Source organism: Phodopus roborovskii, unplaced genomic scaffold, assembly GCF_943737965.1.
Source record: "Phodopus roborovskii unplaced genomic scaffold, PHOROB, whole genome shotgun sequence".
NCBI lineage: Eukaryota > Metazoa > Chordata > Mammalia > Rodentia > Cricetidae > Phodopus > Phodopus roborovskii.
Genome location: NW_026126407.1, coordinates 57,871,625 through 57,885,859, shown reverse-complemented (window position 1 = coordinate 57,885,859; position 14,235 = coordinate 57,871,625). Strand labels below are relative to the sequence as shown.

Genomic DNA, 14,235 nt, shown 5'->3' with positions numbered 1-14,235 from the left:
GTTGCCAGAGCTACTCACTGAGACCCTGCAGGGCAAAACCAGAGCCTGACTGCTCCATCCATCGACTGGTTACTTAAGAGGCAAAAGGGCCTCTTCATTAACTCCAGTGCATGGCTACTACTAGGTTATTTACAGCAAATTAGGGTTGGCTCCTACAAAGTGATGCAGTTTGTTTTGTCTTCAAATGGTTCTGGCTAACCTGGAACTGGCTATGAAGCTGGCCCTGGACTCACAGAAATTCTCCTGCCTCTACTGCAAAACAGCTGGAATTAAAAGCACACAGCACCATGCCTGACTTAATCAGTGTAACTTAACAGAGGACAAAGATTTGATGAATTCAGAAACAAAACAACTTTGTTTTGTTGTGGAAAGGGCCCTGCAGCTCATGCCTGCACTGACCTGGATACTACTGCAGACTTTAACTCAGAGCCAAACCCATTGTCTTTCTGTTCTTGCTGAGGGCAGCTTTTGACAAAATCTTATCACATAGCTCTAGCTGGTCTGGAGATTGCTATGTGGACTGGCTGCCCTGAGCTCAAAAAGATCTGCCTGGATCAGAGACTGTATCCTGCTGTGCAACTCCCTATCAATCTGTGAACCTCAAGGGTAGGCAGTGGGTCTCAGGTCTGCAATCTGCATCAGGATGGGACCTGGTCCACAGCAAGGGAAGGAAAGAAGATGACAAGAGGAAGAAGGGAAAGAGTCAGGGAGATGTGCCAGGAGACTGATGTCAGGGGCTCAGCAATTCACTCCTGGAGTACCTAGGCATAATGAGAAGCACTGAGGACTTCTCTTGAAGCTGCAACATGGGGGTCTGGATATAGGAAGGAGCTGCTTTCTGGGTCAAGAGGTAAAAGCTCTCAAGCGCAGTGTGTGGGGCGCAGTCAGAGTCTTAGAAAGGCACTGAGCCTCTCAGAGAGGCCCATTCCTCTTATGGAAACAGATTGTGTGGCACCAGCAGAAAGAACTATGGTGTAGATTCCAACAAACCCTGACCAGAAGTTCTGAGCCACAGTGAAGAGTAAGCAAAGGGATCATATGGCCTGAATTCACCATTTGTGAAGCAGATGTTAAACTGGTGGTCAGTTTGTAATAGAAATATCCCTAAATACTGGAAAGACTTGGGTAAAGCTATTCTAGAGCCTGTCCACAATTACAACAGAACACCTGGTTCAGAGAAAAGGCTAAGACAATTGTACAATTCAGTAAAGCTAGAGGTATTAGAATCTCCCAAGATCAACTTCTTGGAGGAAATTATGCTACTGTAGAAAGGAAATCTCTGTATGATGACCACATCCTGGATTTATGCCACACAGCAGCTTTGAATGCTTGGGGTGGAATTGGAGAAGTAGGAAGAAAAACTGAACCATTTACTGAAGTTATACCGGGCCCAAGGAAGCCTTTGTGGATTCCTTACAAAGATTAACTTCAGCAGTAAATAAAATGACACCAAATTCAGAAACTGGACAAATAATAACTGAATCTCTGGCTTTTGAAAATGCTAATTCTCAATGCAAAAGGATAATTAGGCCTCTAAAGGCAAGGTCAGAACCCTTGGAGGAATGGGTCCTCAATACAATCAATGTTGAATCTCATGACCATGATGATGCATGGAAGTGAGAGTTAATTTCAAGAGATATGAAGAAAAATCAAAGTGTCAAGTGTTAAATTGGAGCAAACAAGGACACCTTAAAAAGGATCATAAACAGGGCATTGCTAGAAACAATGCTTTTTTCTAAGAATAACTCAAACAGAATGTCCCACCCTTCTGGATTGTGCAGAGGATGTGGCAAAGGCAGGCATTGAACTAATGAATTAACTTAAAGAACCTAATGCCTATGGGGGGGGGGGGGAAGAGGGGGAAAACATACTGCTCAGGATGACAGAACAGCTATAGAAGACAAAACACAAATTTCAGGAGAAACTTCCCCAAAGATAGGGTTGGGCAGCATTTTGCTTTTGTATTTTCAGGAAAAAAAAAAAAACAAACAAACATCTTGAGGAATTTAAAGACCTTTGGACAAATAAGCATCCAAAGAAGAAGGAAAAACAACCCAGGGGAAAAGAAATCCCAAGAAAAGGAATAATCTTACCTAATACGATCTCTGACATCTCCAAAATGATGATGGGATCCCACAACAACAATTTCACCAGGACTATGACAATGCCACTAAGCTGAACAACACCAACTAAAGACTGGCTTTGGAGTACTCAGAACAATTTCAAGATGAATACCTGAGATGATCTAGCCTCACAGACTATTCTAGCCAGGACTTGAGACAAGCCCTGCACTTTCCCATTATACAGAGACTGGACAACAATTGATACAGCTACCTCTCCTAGGACTTGAAAATTAACCCAAATTTTTCTTTTCAGGATCCCCTAAATATGCCATTGCCCCCAGATAGCAGGAAATAAATTTAATAACATGAATCCCACATTCCCAAGAGGTAGATGGTTTTTTATCTTTCATTGGATTATGGATATTTGTTATTGTTTAGGAGGTTAGTTACAAGTTGCTATTGGTTATAGTCAGAAAGAAAGTTGAACAAAGGGGATGAGAGTCAGAGTTTTTGTTTTGAAAAGAAAAAGGGGGGGGATACATATATAATAGGATAAAAAGCGTAAATTTTTGAATCTACTCTGAAAAGAAGAGAGGATATAAATATATAAGACAAAAGGTAGATTATTGAATCTACTTTTAAAAAGCAACTACTAGTTTTAAATATTTTACAATGGACTTTCATATATTGTATACCAATTTTGTATATTGATAGAAATTTGAGATTGTGTTAGAACACACTGTATATAATTTCTACTCTTGTCAAGGTATTGTACATATACAGCTCATTTAACAATGTAATACAAATTTCTAGTTCTTGAAATGTATTATCGCCAACTAATTAGGATATAAAGAAATGCAAGTTAGTCATTATAATCGAATTTGTCTTCAAGTTCAATTATGTTCAAGTTCAAGATATATCTTCAAAGTCAGACAGATATATTTTAGATAGACATGCCATCTTCAAACACTTCAGAGATCTGCAGAATATGGCATTTAAGATGATTTAATGACATATGTTCTTTTTTATGACAATGAGACATGTCTGCTCCTCGCAGCACCAATCTACTTCAGAGACAATGATGGGCATCAAAGAAATTCCACATGGAGTTTACCTTCTTTGTGGCAAAAATAAGCCATTGAATAACAAAGTGTCCTTGCCTCAACTGCTTCCAGTACACTGTCCAAACCTGACAAACAGGATACATAAGATAGTAATTAACAAACCTTGCCAAGACAAGGCAGGACAGTTCTTCAAAAACCCTGGTTTATAGAAAAGTGTGTCAGATATTCTAGGCCTCTGGGACAAAGATGGATGCCCCAACATTTCAGAGGAATCTTGAGTAATTGTCCAGGCAGCCAACTGTTTCTGTCATTTCTCACATTTTCTTGAAGTAGTGTGTTCATACTTCTTGCTTACTCAGTTAATACTATTTCCTTCCCGGGTCTCTGAGGGAGTTGAGGACTAGATAGCAATGGTTATAATTTTCCTTGTTTACCAGATGAAGAAAAGAAACTCACTAAAGAGCTGTAAAGTGTATAAGACTGAGAGATATCAAAAAGATAGTTTTGGATGGTAATGCAAATTATGTTAGAAAATAAGTTGAGTACAAGACTTTGGACTCACCAAGATAGGATAGAAAATGGAGTATTTTCTCTGAATTTGTTAAATGGACGAGACCTTGCCTTGCTTGTATATACTATATATAGTTATTGTACTTATTGTATATAGTTTTTCTTTTTTTTTAATTCAATTTAATTTATTGTCATCACTTTTCTTCATGATCCAGATATTTTAAATTGCAAAGAAAACAAACTTTTCATGATATGTCAGGGACTGGCACTAAAAAAAATTCAGACTGCAAATGAGTTATACAAATGAAAATATCAAATGGAGATCCAGTTATCAAAATGAAAGCACTCAACATATTAAAAGTTCACAATTATTTGTACAGAGCACATAAAAAAGTCAGCTTGCTATCCACCCATTGTGCTTTTTAAAGAGCTACTGCAGAATCTGAAGAAAATAGATATATTAGTTAACTTATAAAGAGATCAAAGAACCTGAAACAAGTAGTAAAAAGAAATTTTTGCCTTTATTAGAATGGCATCAGGCCTTAAATATGCCAATTTTGGTAATCACATTATTGTTTTAATAAGAAATGACTCTATAGAATTGCAATACTGGTCCAACAGTCTTGTCTTTTCTTTTAAAGCAAGAAACAGAATGTGAGTAACCGGAAAGCAGGGCAGACATCGGCTAACCCAGAAGACTAGCTTCCTAGATCCAAAGCATTTGCAGAGAGAGCCGTTGGTGGGTTAGGGAGGGGTGGAGCAGCTCGAGATAACCGGAACCCAGAGTATGCGGCCAAGTCCCATGAGGCTGCTTGTTGAATTCATATTTTCCTTGATCACATTTTCCCTCCAATACTAGTTTTTCTTTTAATTTGTTTCCTCAAAGTATAAAAAAGTATGAAATATAAACAAGCTCCTGCACTGCCCATTCAGCAGTGCCCAATCAGGCAGGCGTCACAGAGCTCTCTACACACCCACAGAGCCCAGCACATTGGGTAAGTCAGTAATATACAAAATATCAAGGCACAGAAAGAACTAAAACCCATTTCTTTTTTGATACACGTAAGATTCAAATATTCAACCTAAAGGAAAACAATTGTCTTAGCTCTCTTCTACATCTGCATGTTGACACACTCATTAAATATTCCTGTATGATCATGTTTGGTAAAAACCTCAGAACCATCCATTCAGACAAAAACTGGTCATCAGAAAGATTATCTCGTTTCCGTCTCCCTAACCCAATAAACAAGTCAACTTTAGGACATAACTCCAAACACTGGATTGTGACAACAAATGCTAGGTCCAATTTCTTCATAATCCTTTTTGGTGTGGCATACTTGGTAGAACTCAGGCGTGGAAGCCAGCATTGACCCTCCAAACCAGACTGCATACCATTGCATGTGATGTGTAATAACTTGTACCTCAATAGGCTTGGGCTTCAATCTACCCGCGCTCAGCTCCTCGCTTAAATTCAGCCTGGCATCTACAGTTCTTTTCAAATCTCTTTGCAAACAACGTCCGAAGTCCCTGGACATGGTTGAACCACCAGAGAGGACAATGTTCTTGTAGAGAGGACGTCTGACATCTATGGGGCAGTTCTGAATGACTTCATCTACAACTTCTGAGATAGGCTGAGTAAAATCTGGATTAGCAAACTCTGGGTGGAAAAAGATCTCCAGTCCCAGGAATCTCTCGTAGCCAACATCAATGGAGAACTCTTTCTTTGAGATCTCGTTGACTCCGGTGTACTGTTTGATCCACTTTGACCCATCAGTGTCATACTTGTTAAACTCTTTTACTAAATCTGGGCAGACATAACTATAGCGTTCCTTCACTGCTTTTGCAGTCTCCAGGGACTGCTCAGGAGGGATTCCTACTTCCCGGTCTCGCAGCAGTTGCTGAATAAAGTATGTTATATCTCTTCCTGCAATTGGAATGTGTTTAATACAGCTGCCGATGGCATACCCTTCAGCCACAGGAATGACATGCGTGACTCCATCTCCACTGTCTATTACTGTACCCGTCAGCGTCCTCTCTCCTACTTGTCTTGAGGTCCAGGATGCAGCTAAGGCAAGAACAGCCTGCACAGCAATGTACAAGCCTGGAACATTGAAGGACTCAAACATTATTTCAGCAGTATATTCTCTGTTTTCTGGAGTATTCAGTGGAGGTTCAGTCAAAAGAAAGTAATGGTCTTCAGGCTCTGCCCTTAAATATTTAAAAATCACTTGCTCCATAAACCTTTCCATCAAGTCCCAATCTTAACTATACCATGGCGGATTGGCCACTTTGTTGCATACGTGGGTTTTTCTATTGCTTCATCACCAATGAAGAAATCTAAGTCATCCACACCTTTCATCACCCTCCTCTGGGCTTGATCACCTACTTTTGCAGACTCTTTGATTGCAATACATGATGGGATGATAAACTGTGGTTCTGTATTTCCAGCATATCCTAGTTTTGTGTATCCCGTGCCACAGTCCACCACACAGGCCGGCAGCCGTCCCACCATCTTCCTCCTCGCCCGCTGCCTACGTCCGTTACGTGCTGCTAGAGGCCAGGGATGGAGATGAGAGCTAGCTGAGCATGCACCGGCCAGGGCTGCCCTCGGTCCTCAGGGAGGAAGGGAGGGAGCTGCAGGGAGCCCGAGCAACAGTGACTGAGCAGCAGCCTAGTACTTCAGCAAGCCGGGCAGGCAGGCAAGCTGGCCAGCAGGCAGGCTGTCCCCGCCCTGCCCCCTAGTTTTTCTTATATTAGTTATAGCCTTCTCTTTTTCAGACAAAAAGGGGGAAATTTTGTTTGTAATCTAACAAATAAAGCTTGTCTGAAGATCAGAGTACAGAGATAAGCCACTAGTTAGCCACACACCTAGTTAAGAGCTAAGCCACTAGCTAGCCACACACACATTAAGACACTAGCTAGCCACACACACATTGTTAATAGTTAGCCATAGAGGATAGTCAGTGGTGGCTATCCTCACTTTTAGTACCAGCACTCAGAAGACAGAGGCAGATGGATCTCTGTGAGTTCAAAGCCACCCTGGGCTACATGAGAGTGGATCAGTCTAAAAGAGAAACAGCTCACACCTTTGATCCCAGAATTTGGGATGACAAGCCTTTAATCCCAACACTAGAGTAGAATATAAGGCAGGAGCTAGGGATAGTCTCAGGTCTGGTGGAAAGCACTGCAGTCTGCAGTCACTCTGAGGACAGAATCACCCTACTTTAGCCTGAGCCTTGGTAGAGATAAGAACTCTCTAGTGGCTGACTGCTTTGTTTTTCTGATCTTCAGCTTGAACCCCAATATCTGTCTCAGGGTTTTTATTATTCATACTGCAGAGAAGCTTGTGTTTGTGGGGTGTGCTCTTGTAGGAAACCCTGGACATGTAGATTGAGCACCCTTTCTTGAAGGGCATGCGAAGCACTTCCCCTACACATCTATTACAAGCCCCCAAGAAACCTGATACCATTGTCTCATCTCCTATCTGCTTATGTAACTTTAGCTAAGCTCTGTTTTCTCCTTGCATGAATGAAGACCACCATCACACCTAGCAATTCAGGACAAACATGGAGATTAAACAAGTGTATGTTTCTCAGACCTGTGCCTGGCAGCTAGCATCCTGAAATATTAGTCTCCATCATTTCTCATCACCCTCCCTACCTAAGGTTTTATTAAATGGTCCCTGTCACAAATGGGAAGATGGGAGAGTTTACTCCATAGCATTGCTGGCGGGTGGACCTGAGAGTGCACCACCAGAGGCAGCACCTGCGAGAATGAGCGCACCTCTGCCTGTGGGCTTTAAGAAGAAGCATAGCATGCAAAAACCTGAGAACTGAGTAGGTGAGACAAAGCAAAGAACAGCCACCATGACACCACTCCCTCCTCCCTACTGAACATTCCCCATAGTGACACAGAAAGAAGTCCAGTCATAGCAGCATAGACTTGTCAGTTAAGCTACTCAAGGAAGCCAAGGCAAGGCAGATTTCAAATTCAAAACCAGCCTGGACTATAGAACAAGTATAAGACCAACCTAGACAATTTGTGGAACTTGTCCCAAAATAAAAGTGAAAAGATGGTTAGAGTTGTGATCAGCACCGAATGCTAGCCTAGTCCATGTGTGGTCCTGACTTCATGTCCAATACTGAACAGGAAAAAGTGAATATAAGCCAGGTATAATCCCAGATGTAAGAGATTGAGACAAGAGAATCACATGCTCAAGGACAACCAAACACAGAGAACCTTAGAGAAGGTGTCAAAATCAAATACAAGAGAGTAGTTGGTCCCCATGCGCCTTGAACCTGTGCACTGGCTGTCCTGTGCCATAAACATGATGGGGTCCGTCTAACCCAGGTGGCTGTCCCAACCCCAAAGCCCTACTTCCTGTCCCATCTCTCCCTTCCTTACACATCACTATCTGTGTTAGCAATAAGCCTGACACTCTCCACAATATCTGAGATTACTACAGTGTGCCTCTCAGAAAATGCTGAGTGAACAAAGCTAAAAGGGGAGGAAAAATATCCCACGATTTATATGTGGGCAAGATCAACTCACGAGCTAGTCATTCGTATTCCTTTGCTCCCTTGCCAGGGGAGAGTAGCTGAGCAGCAATGCAGACTGTCCAGGATGCATGCTTGCTGTGCACACAAGCACATATTTATTCATTTTTAGAAAGCCTCCAGTGCCCCCCTTTTCCCATGAAACCTGACCATCCTACTCAGCTTCTATTCCTGTCCCTTGCTCATTTGCGTAATTTTAACACTGCAGAATATAGCTAGCCTAAGAATATTTTTTATAATTACACCCATCACAGGAACTGTCAGTATCTAATGAAGGATAATTTCAGCTATTATAGGACGCTTAAAAGATCATTTTCATGAATAATTCGTAATATGAATCATTAAATTCAAACAATGTCAGAAATTAAAAAAAAGGAAGAAAGAAAGGAAAAAAGAAAGAAAAGGAAAATATTTTAGATGCCTAAAAGTCACCATTCCTTTAAAGGCAGAATTCCATTTCTGACGTGCTCAGTAACAACCCAAGACTGAGGGGCACTAGAGAGGAAGCAACATGGAAGTTGAATTGAACCATTTCTTCTGACCCCTGTCTATCCCTCTAGCTCAGCTCACCAATCTGCTTCTGCCACTGCAGAGCCCATGCAAGCCTTGAACTCTGGGACTTCTACACTACTGTACCTGCCCTCCCTGCTTCTCATGGGTGAAGAGGAAAACACACTGAGCTGGAAACAAAATAAGTGCATACAGTGCTGGCTCTTCTGGCACACACTCTGGGCACCCATATCCAGCCATATCTACACCCCAGGCTTCTCGGTTCAGTGAAACACTGAATGTCCTCATTTCTGTCAGGTGGTTTCAACTGTCTGCTAAAGGTGGGGGAAGTTATTACTATAATAAAGCTGCAGGCCTCAACAGACCTTTCTAATATAAAAATCTCAGTTCCCACACCTAGTCTAGGCCAAAGCCAAGAAAGCAGACAGAGTGCAGGCTGGAAGAAGGTGAGGGTGACAGGCACTGGTAGAGGGGTGGTCAAGATCTGGATACAAATGACACTGACTTCCAGAGATCAATTCTAGCACAGGGGTCTTTGTACTCACCCCCACCTTCCAGGCAGCACAAGCAGTGTTCACCCCACCTGTCAGCCAGCACATGCAGAGAATGAGTTGTGAAAAGACAGCATATCCATCGTGGTTCCAATAGTCTGATACAGAAAGGATGACCCAGAGAAATTCTGTTGAGTGACAGTGTTACATGGAAAAGACAAGGCAGTTCTGGGGCCTTCAACTTCCTCCAAATGTCAGGTGATAACTATTTTGGGGTGTGAAGAACCCCTGATCTCTGCTGGAGCCATTCAGCTCTACCACTGTCTCATGAAAGCAGTTATCAGTGATAATAACAAATAGGTGTAGGAATGTCCCAACAGAACAAGAGAAGATAGAGAAAAGCTCAGTAACTAAGAGTACTCACTGCTCTGTAGAGGACCCCAGTTCAAATCCCAGCACCAGATAGCAGCTGACTACTGCTAAACTCCAGTGCCAGGGAATCCTCTTCCACCTCTGTAGGCATCATGAGTGCATGTGCCACAGAGATATATGCAAGCAAACACATACAAAATACATTTAAACACATACTAACCTGGATTTACAAACAAGGCAGCTTGTCCGAAAGCCAACCTGGTACACTGGGATCACATTTGGGGGGAAAGTGTAGAGCAGGTGCAGATGTTAGTAGGGCACATGTTAGTTTGTATACATTCACATGCACCATTCAGTTACCTAAGAGATAACCAAATGGGCGACTGGGACAGATGTTGCTATTTAAATTTTGATAAAATATTCCATTATGCAAAAGGAACATGTGATACAAGTTAACCTGATGACTGTTCTTACTGAACCCAGTTCTCTGTGACACAGACAAATACCCAGCACACATCCTTCTATAACTCATATTCATGAGGGGAAAGGTAAAAATAACAATGACTGAGAAGCCAATTCTATCCTGCCTTCCTGCAAACAAGCCAACAACATAAAAAGGATGGTTTAACATTTGCTCCCCAGACCGGTGATCCACTGTTAACTGAGCTGTCAGTTAACATCAGGATTTATGGGGAGGAAGGGATGAGGTAGGGTAGGAGTCCCTGTCCCTTCCAAATGACACAATAGCAAACCCTGAATGTGAAGAGTTTCATCAGACCACTGATAAACAAGACATAAGCCCAAAGTAAGTCCAACCATCTATGACACCAATGCACACTAGACAAGGACAAGGACAGCTGGCCACAGCTGCTAATCACAAAGGACACCTTCTGTTCCCCCAGTGAGCCAGTCACCTCATAGTCCCAGAGTACTGAATAGAGACTGTCTTTCTATCAAAAATGACCCCATTATTGCTGTCTCCATCCAAGCCATACCACTGCTGATGGGATTAACCATTAGCAGAGTGGATGCTAAGGCCCAAGTGACAGAAATAGGCAGTGTTTCCCTACAGCCATCTTCATTCCTCACGAATGTGCACCAAGACAGGTGGACAGATATCCTTGCAGGTGCTGATTCCCAGACATCCTTGCAGCGAAGTGACTACATGACAATGTCATGGGCAAATCACTGAACTTATAAGGGTAACAAGCCAAGTGAGGCACATACCTCAAATCCCAGGGATTACAGCAGGGGAGTTTCTGAGGCAGAAGGATGACAGTTTTGAAGCCATCCTGTTTGGCTTCAAATAAACCTTGCCTGAAAATCAGAGGGCAGAGTGAGCCACCTGCTAACCATAGAGGACTGGAGGTTTGTACACACAGACAGGAAGTGAGGCGGCTGGGTGGAGAGGAATATAGGTGGGAGGAGACAGGAGCTCAGACTCTTTTTCAGTCTGAGGATTTCATAGAAGTAAGAGCTCTAGGGACTGTCTGCTCTGCTTCTTTGATATTTCAGCTTTCACCCCTTAATATCAGACTCCAGGCTTTATTATTAAAACCAATTAGAACTTGTGCTCAACTTAAAGGCACAAATTCATTAAAAAGCTGATTGCCTGTGGCATTGCAGCCACCAGCACATGTCTGAGTTGCATGCAGGGCTCCTATGGGACTTACCACCCCACCTGGAGAGGTTTCTTTTTTCCCCCAAGCAAGGTTGGGATTTTCCTGTTGTAGCCTCTCTAAAACAGTCTCCAGCTGCCACTCTAACTCCAGAAGCACCTGGGCTCCAAGCTCCACAGGACTTGCCTGACCTAGACCAGCTGGCTCTGCCTTCAGGCTCCTTCTGCCAAACTTGCTTCTTCCACACAATCTCATATTCATTTTTCAGACAGCCATGCCCCCACCACATGGGTTGTGGGCTTTCCCTAGAAGCCCTCTCCTCAGGCTGCCACTCCCAGCCCAGGGCTACACACTAGCAGCTGCAGCTCTCCTCAGCCAGGATGCATACCACCTGTGTTCTCCAATCAGACGAGCTACACAGCCTTAAGCTCCACCATCTTCATCCAACAGATTTGTTGAGACAATTGGGAATTCTTAAAGGGGAGAATTAGACTTTAAAAGTTGGTTAAATTGAGTGCTGTAGTAAGTATTCACTCTGCCCATGACCTCAGGCCATCTGGCTGGATAAGGGATAGTGCTCCTTCTTGTCTGCTGATGTGACCTCTTATAAGGAAAGGGTGGGGGGGTCACTCACTCTCTTCTCATGGGGTGGCTAGAGATTGGACTGCTAGATCCATTTTCCCCTGGGCAGAATGGAAAACCACAGCAGCTATCTACCAAGATGTGTGTTTGTGAGTGTATTCTAATCTAACTACCCCTTTATGAGCTTTCGTGAATTCACCTACAGAATGCTAAAATACAAGTTTTAGAAAAATCTAATGAAACAGATCATAGAAATATTCAGACCCAGACAGGGGAATTTAATGGAGAACCTGTTTTACTACATTATAAGGTTAGAGAGGAACAATACACAGATCCAGAGAGGCTAGGTAACAAGGAGGGTCCAAAGGGAAAGACACAAAGGGTAGGTGAAATAGATTTCATTGGTAGACTGGAGACAGGTGGAGATGGGAATAGAATGGATTCAGTAGGGTGGGTGTAAGAACAACATATTGGGAGAGACCCCTGGAATTGGGGGGCATTTTGAAGGTAAAGTAGAAACCAGATGAAATGTAGACAGAAGTTTCTGATCTCCTTACTCCAAAGTATAGTGTTAGTCCCCAATTCACTTAAAAGTCAAAGCTGGCTTTGGAGTTGGAGCATGAATCTCTCCTTCTCTAAATCCAAACATGTTGTTAAAAGAAAATTCAGAGTTTCTGCCTCATATCAGAAGAGCTACCTTGTGTAAGACAGAAGAAAAACAAACATCTAGGGACTAGCACTGTAAAAACACTGCTACTTCCCAAAAACTATATTTTTCCCAATACTTAGTCTTTCCATGTTGATATTAATGTTTAACTCTTCCTTGGTAAACAATAAAATTTCCTAACAGCAATCTCTCAAGTCTCCAGAAAGAAGATGGTACCCCACAACATTGATTCCAATTGGTTCAACATGATGTCTTTGAACCATTAAATACCACTCAAGGATCAGTTTTGAACTAAATCTGCTCTAGACAATTCCAGATTAGCTAGCTGAGATGGTCCACCTTCTGAGAACACTCTGGTGAGAGCTTCACATAAGACCTTCAGATAAGCCTCACCTCTGTAACAAGTATGGGTTTTTCCACCTGTCGCCGCCTGGTCTTGTCCTGCTGCCGCGCCAGCCCCAAATAATACACAGAGACTCTGTATTTGATATTATACTGTTGGCCAGGTACTAGTTTCTTATTGGCTAGCTTTGTCTTAAGTATTAACCCATTTCTGCTGATCTATGTATTTTCACATGGCCTTCTCTTACCGGGGAGGTGGCTGGCGTCCAGCTCTTTCCAGACTCTCCATCTTGGCTCTTCCTTACTCCTTCCCCTTTCCTCCTTGACTCCTAGTCCCTCCTATCTTCCTTTCCTATTGGCCAACAGTCTTTATTATTACCCAGTATGAAAAACATATATACATAATGGCATCTCCCATCATCTCCTCTTTTCTGTCTAAATAAAAAGAAGCGTTTTAACCTTAACATAGCAAAATATATCATATAACAGTTATCCAATAAGAATCACAGTTAACGCTATTTAGTCCATTAACATTTAGCAAGATTAAAAGAAACTATTCTATTATCTATCTTATATTTGTGAGTCTAAAGTCCTATATGTAACTTATCTTTAAGCATAACTAAGGAAAACTATAACCATAACTATCTGTCTTCAACTCCATCAAAGACCACAGAAGGATAATATATAAACTCTAGAAATGACAGAGACAATTCATTGCCTGGTCACCCGAAGTTCTTTTGTAATCTTCTATCTTTAGCCCATAGGCCATAGTGTGTGAAGTAGACTCTTCAGCAACGCAGGAAACTTTTAACTGTCTTCTTGTATTGGCAGTTTATCAGTCACTTTTTTCTGTGTCCTGTATACTGTCTTGCAGACTCTTCCATGAAGCAGGAACTCTGTAGCAATGTCCATCTTGAATCAGCCGTCACTTTTCTGTGGGTCCTGCATGTCCAGTTTATACAGCATAAAGTCAAACAGTCCAGACAAGAGCAGTATCTTGTCCAAATGGCTAATCTTGTCATATTGGAAGTAAACTCCATAACGTGTTTCTTTAATGTCCATCTTCCTTTTTGACGCAGGTGGTGTTACCAGGAGCATTTATGTCTCATTGTCAAGTAAAACCCTAAACCATTTTAAATGCCATATTCTGTAGGTCTTTGAAAGGTTTGAAGAATTCCTATCTATCTTAAATACATCTCTGTGTATCTTGAAAACCCTAACTAAACTCTAAGCTTTGACTATCATAGGTAATTATCTATAATCTGTACTACATTATACATTACATTTCTAAATGAGCTATACAAACAAGAGGAGAAATATACATATGACAAAATTGACCTTAAATTGTATCAATAAATGAAAATCCATTCCAAAACAAACTATGCATATCTATACCATAATTCCCTTTTTACCTTTAAAAAGATATTGGTTGTGATCATTAACCATTTATAACCATGTC

General features: G+C 41.9%; 2 protein-coding genes across 3 annotated transcripts in view; both read right to left on the bottom strand.

Annotated features, from left to right (window-relative positions):
• Snx29 (sorting nexin 29) overlaps positions 1 to 14,235 on the bottom strand; it is a 392,572-nt gene that overhangs the window by 223,442 nt on the left and 154,895 nt on the right. The gene's annotated exons all lie outside the window — the stretch shown is intronic.
• Positions 4,140 to 6,190, bottom strand: LOC127219665 (actin-related protein 3-like). Its single transcript, XM_051181431.1, is given in 2 exon segments — positions 4,140 to 5,900; positions 5,903 to 6,190. Coding segments are annotated over 2 exon segments (1,254 nt in total). The 5' UTR covers positions 6,150 to 6,190; the 3' UTR covers positions 4,140 to 4,893.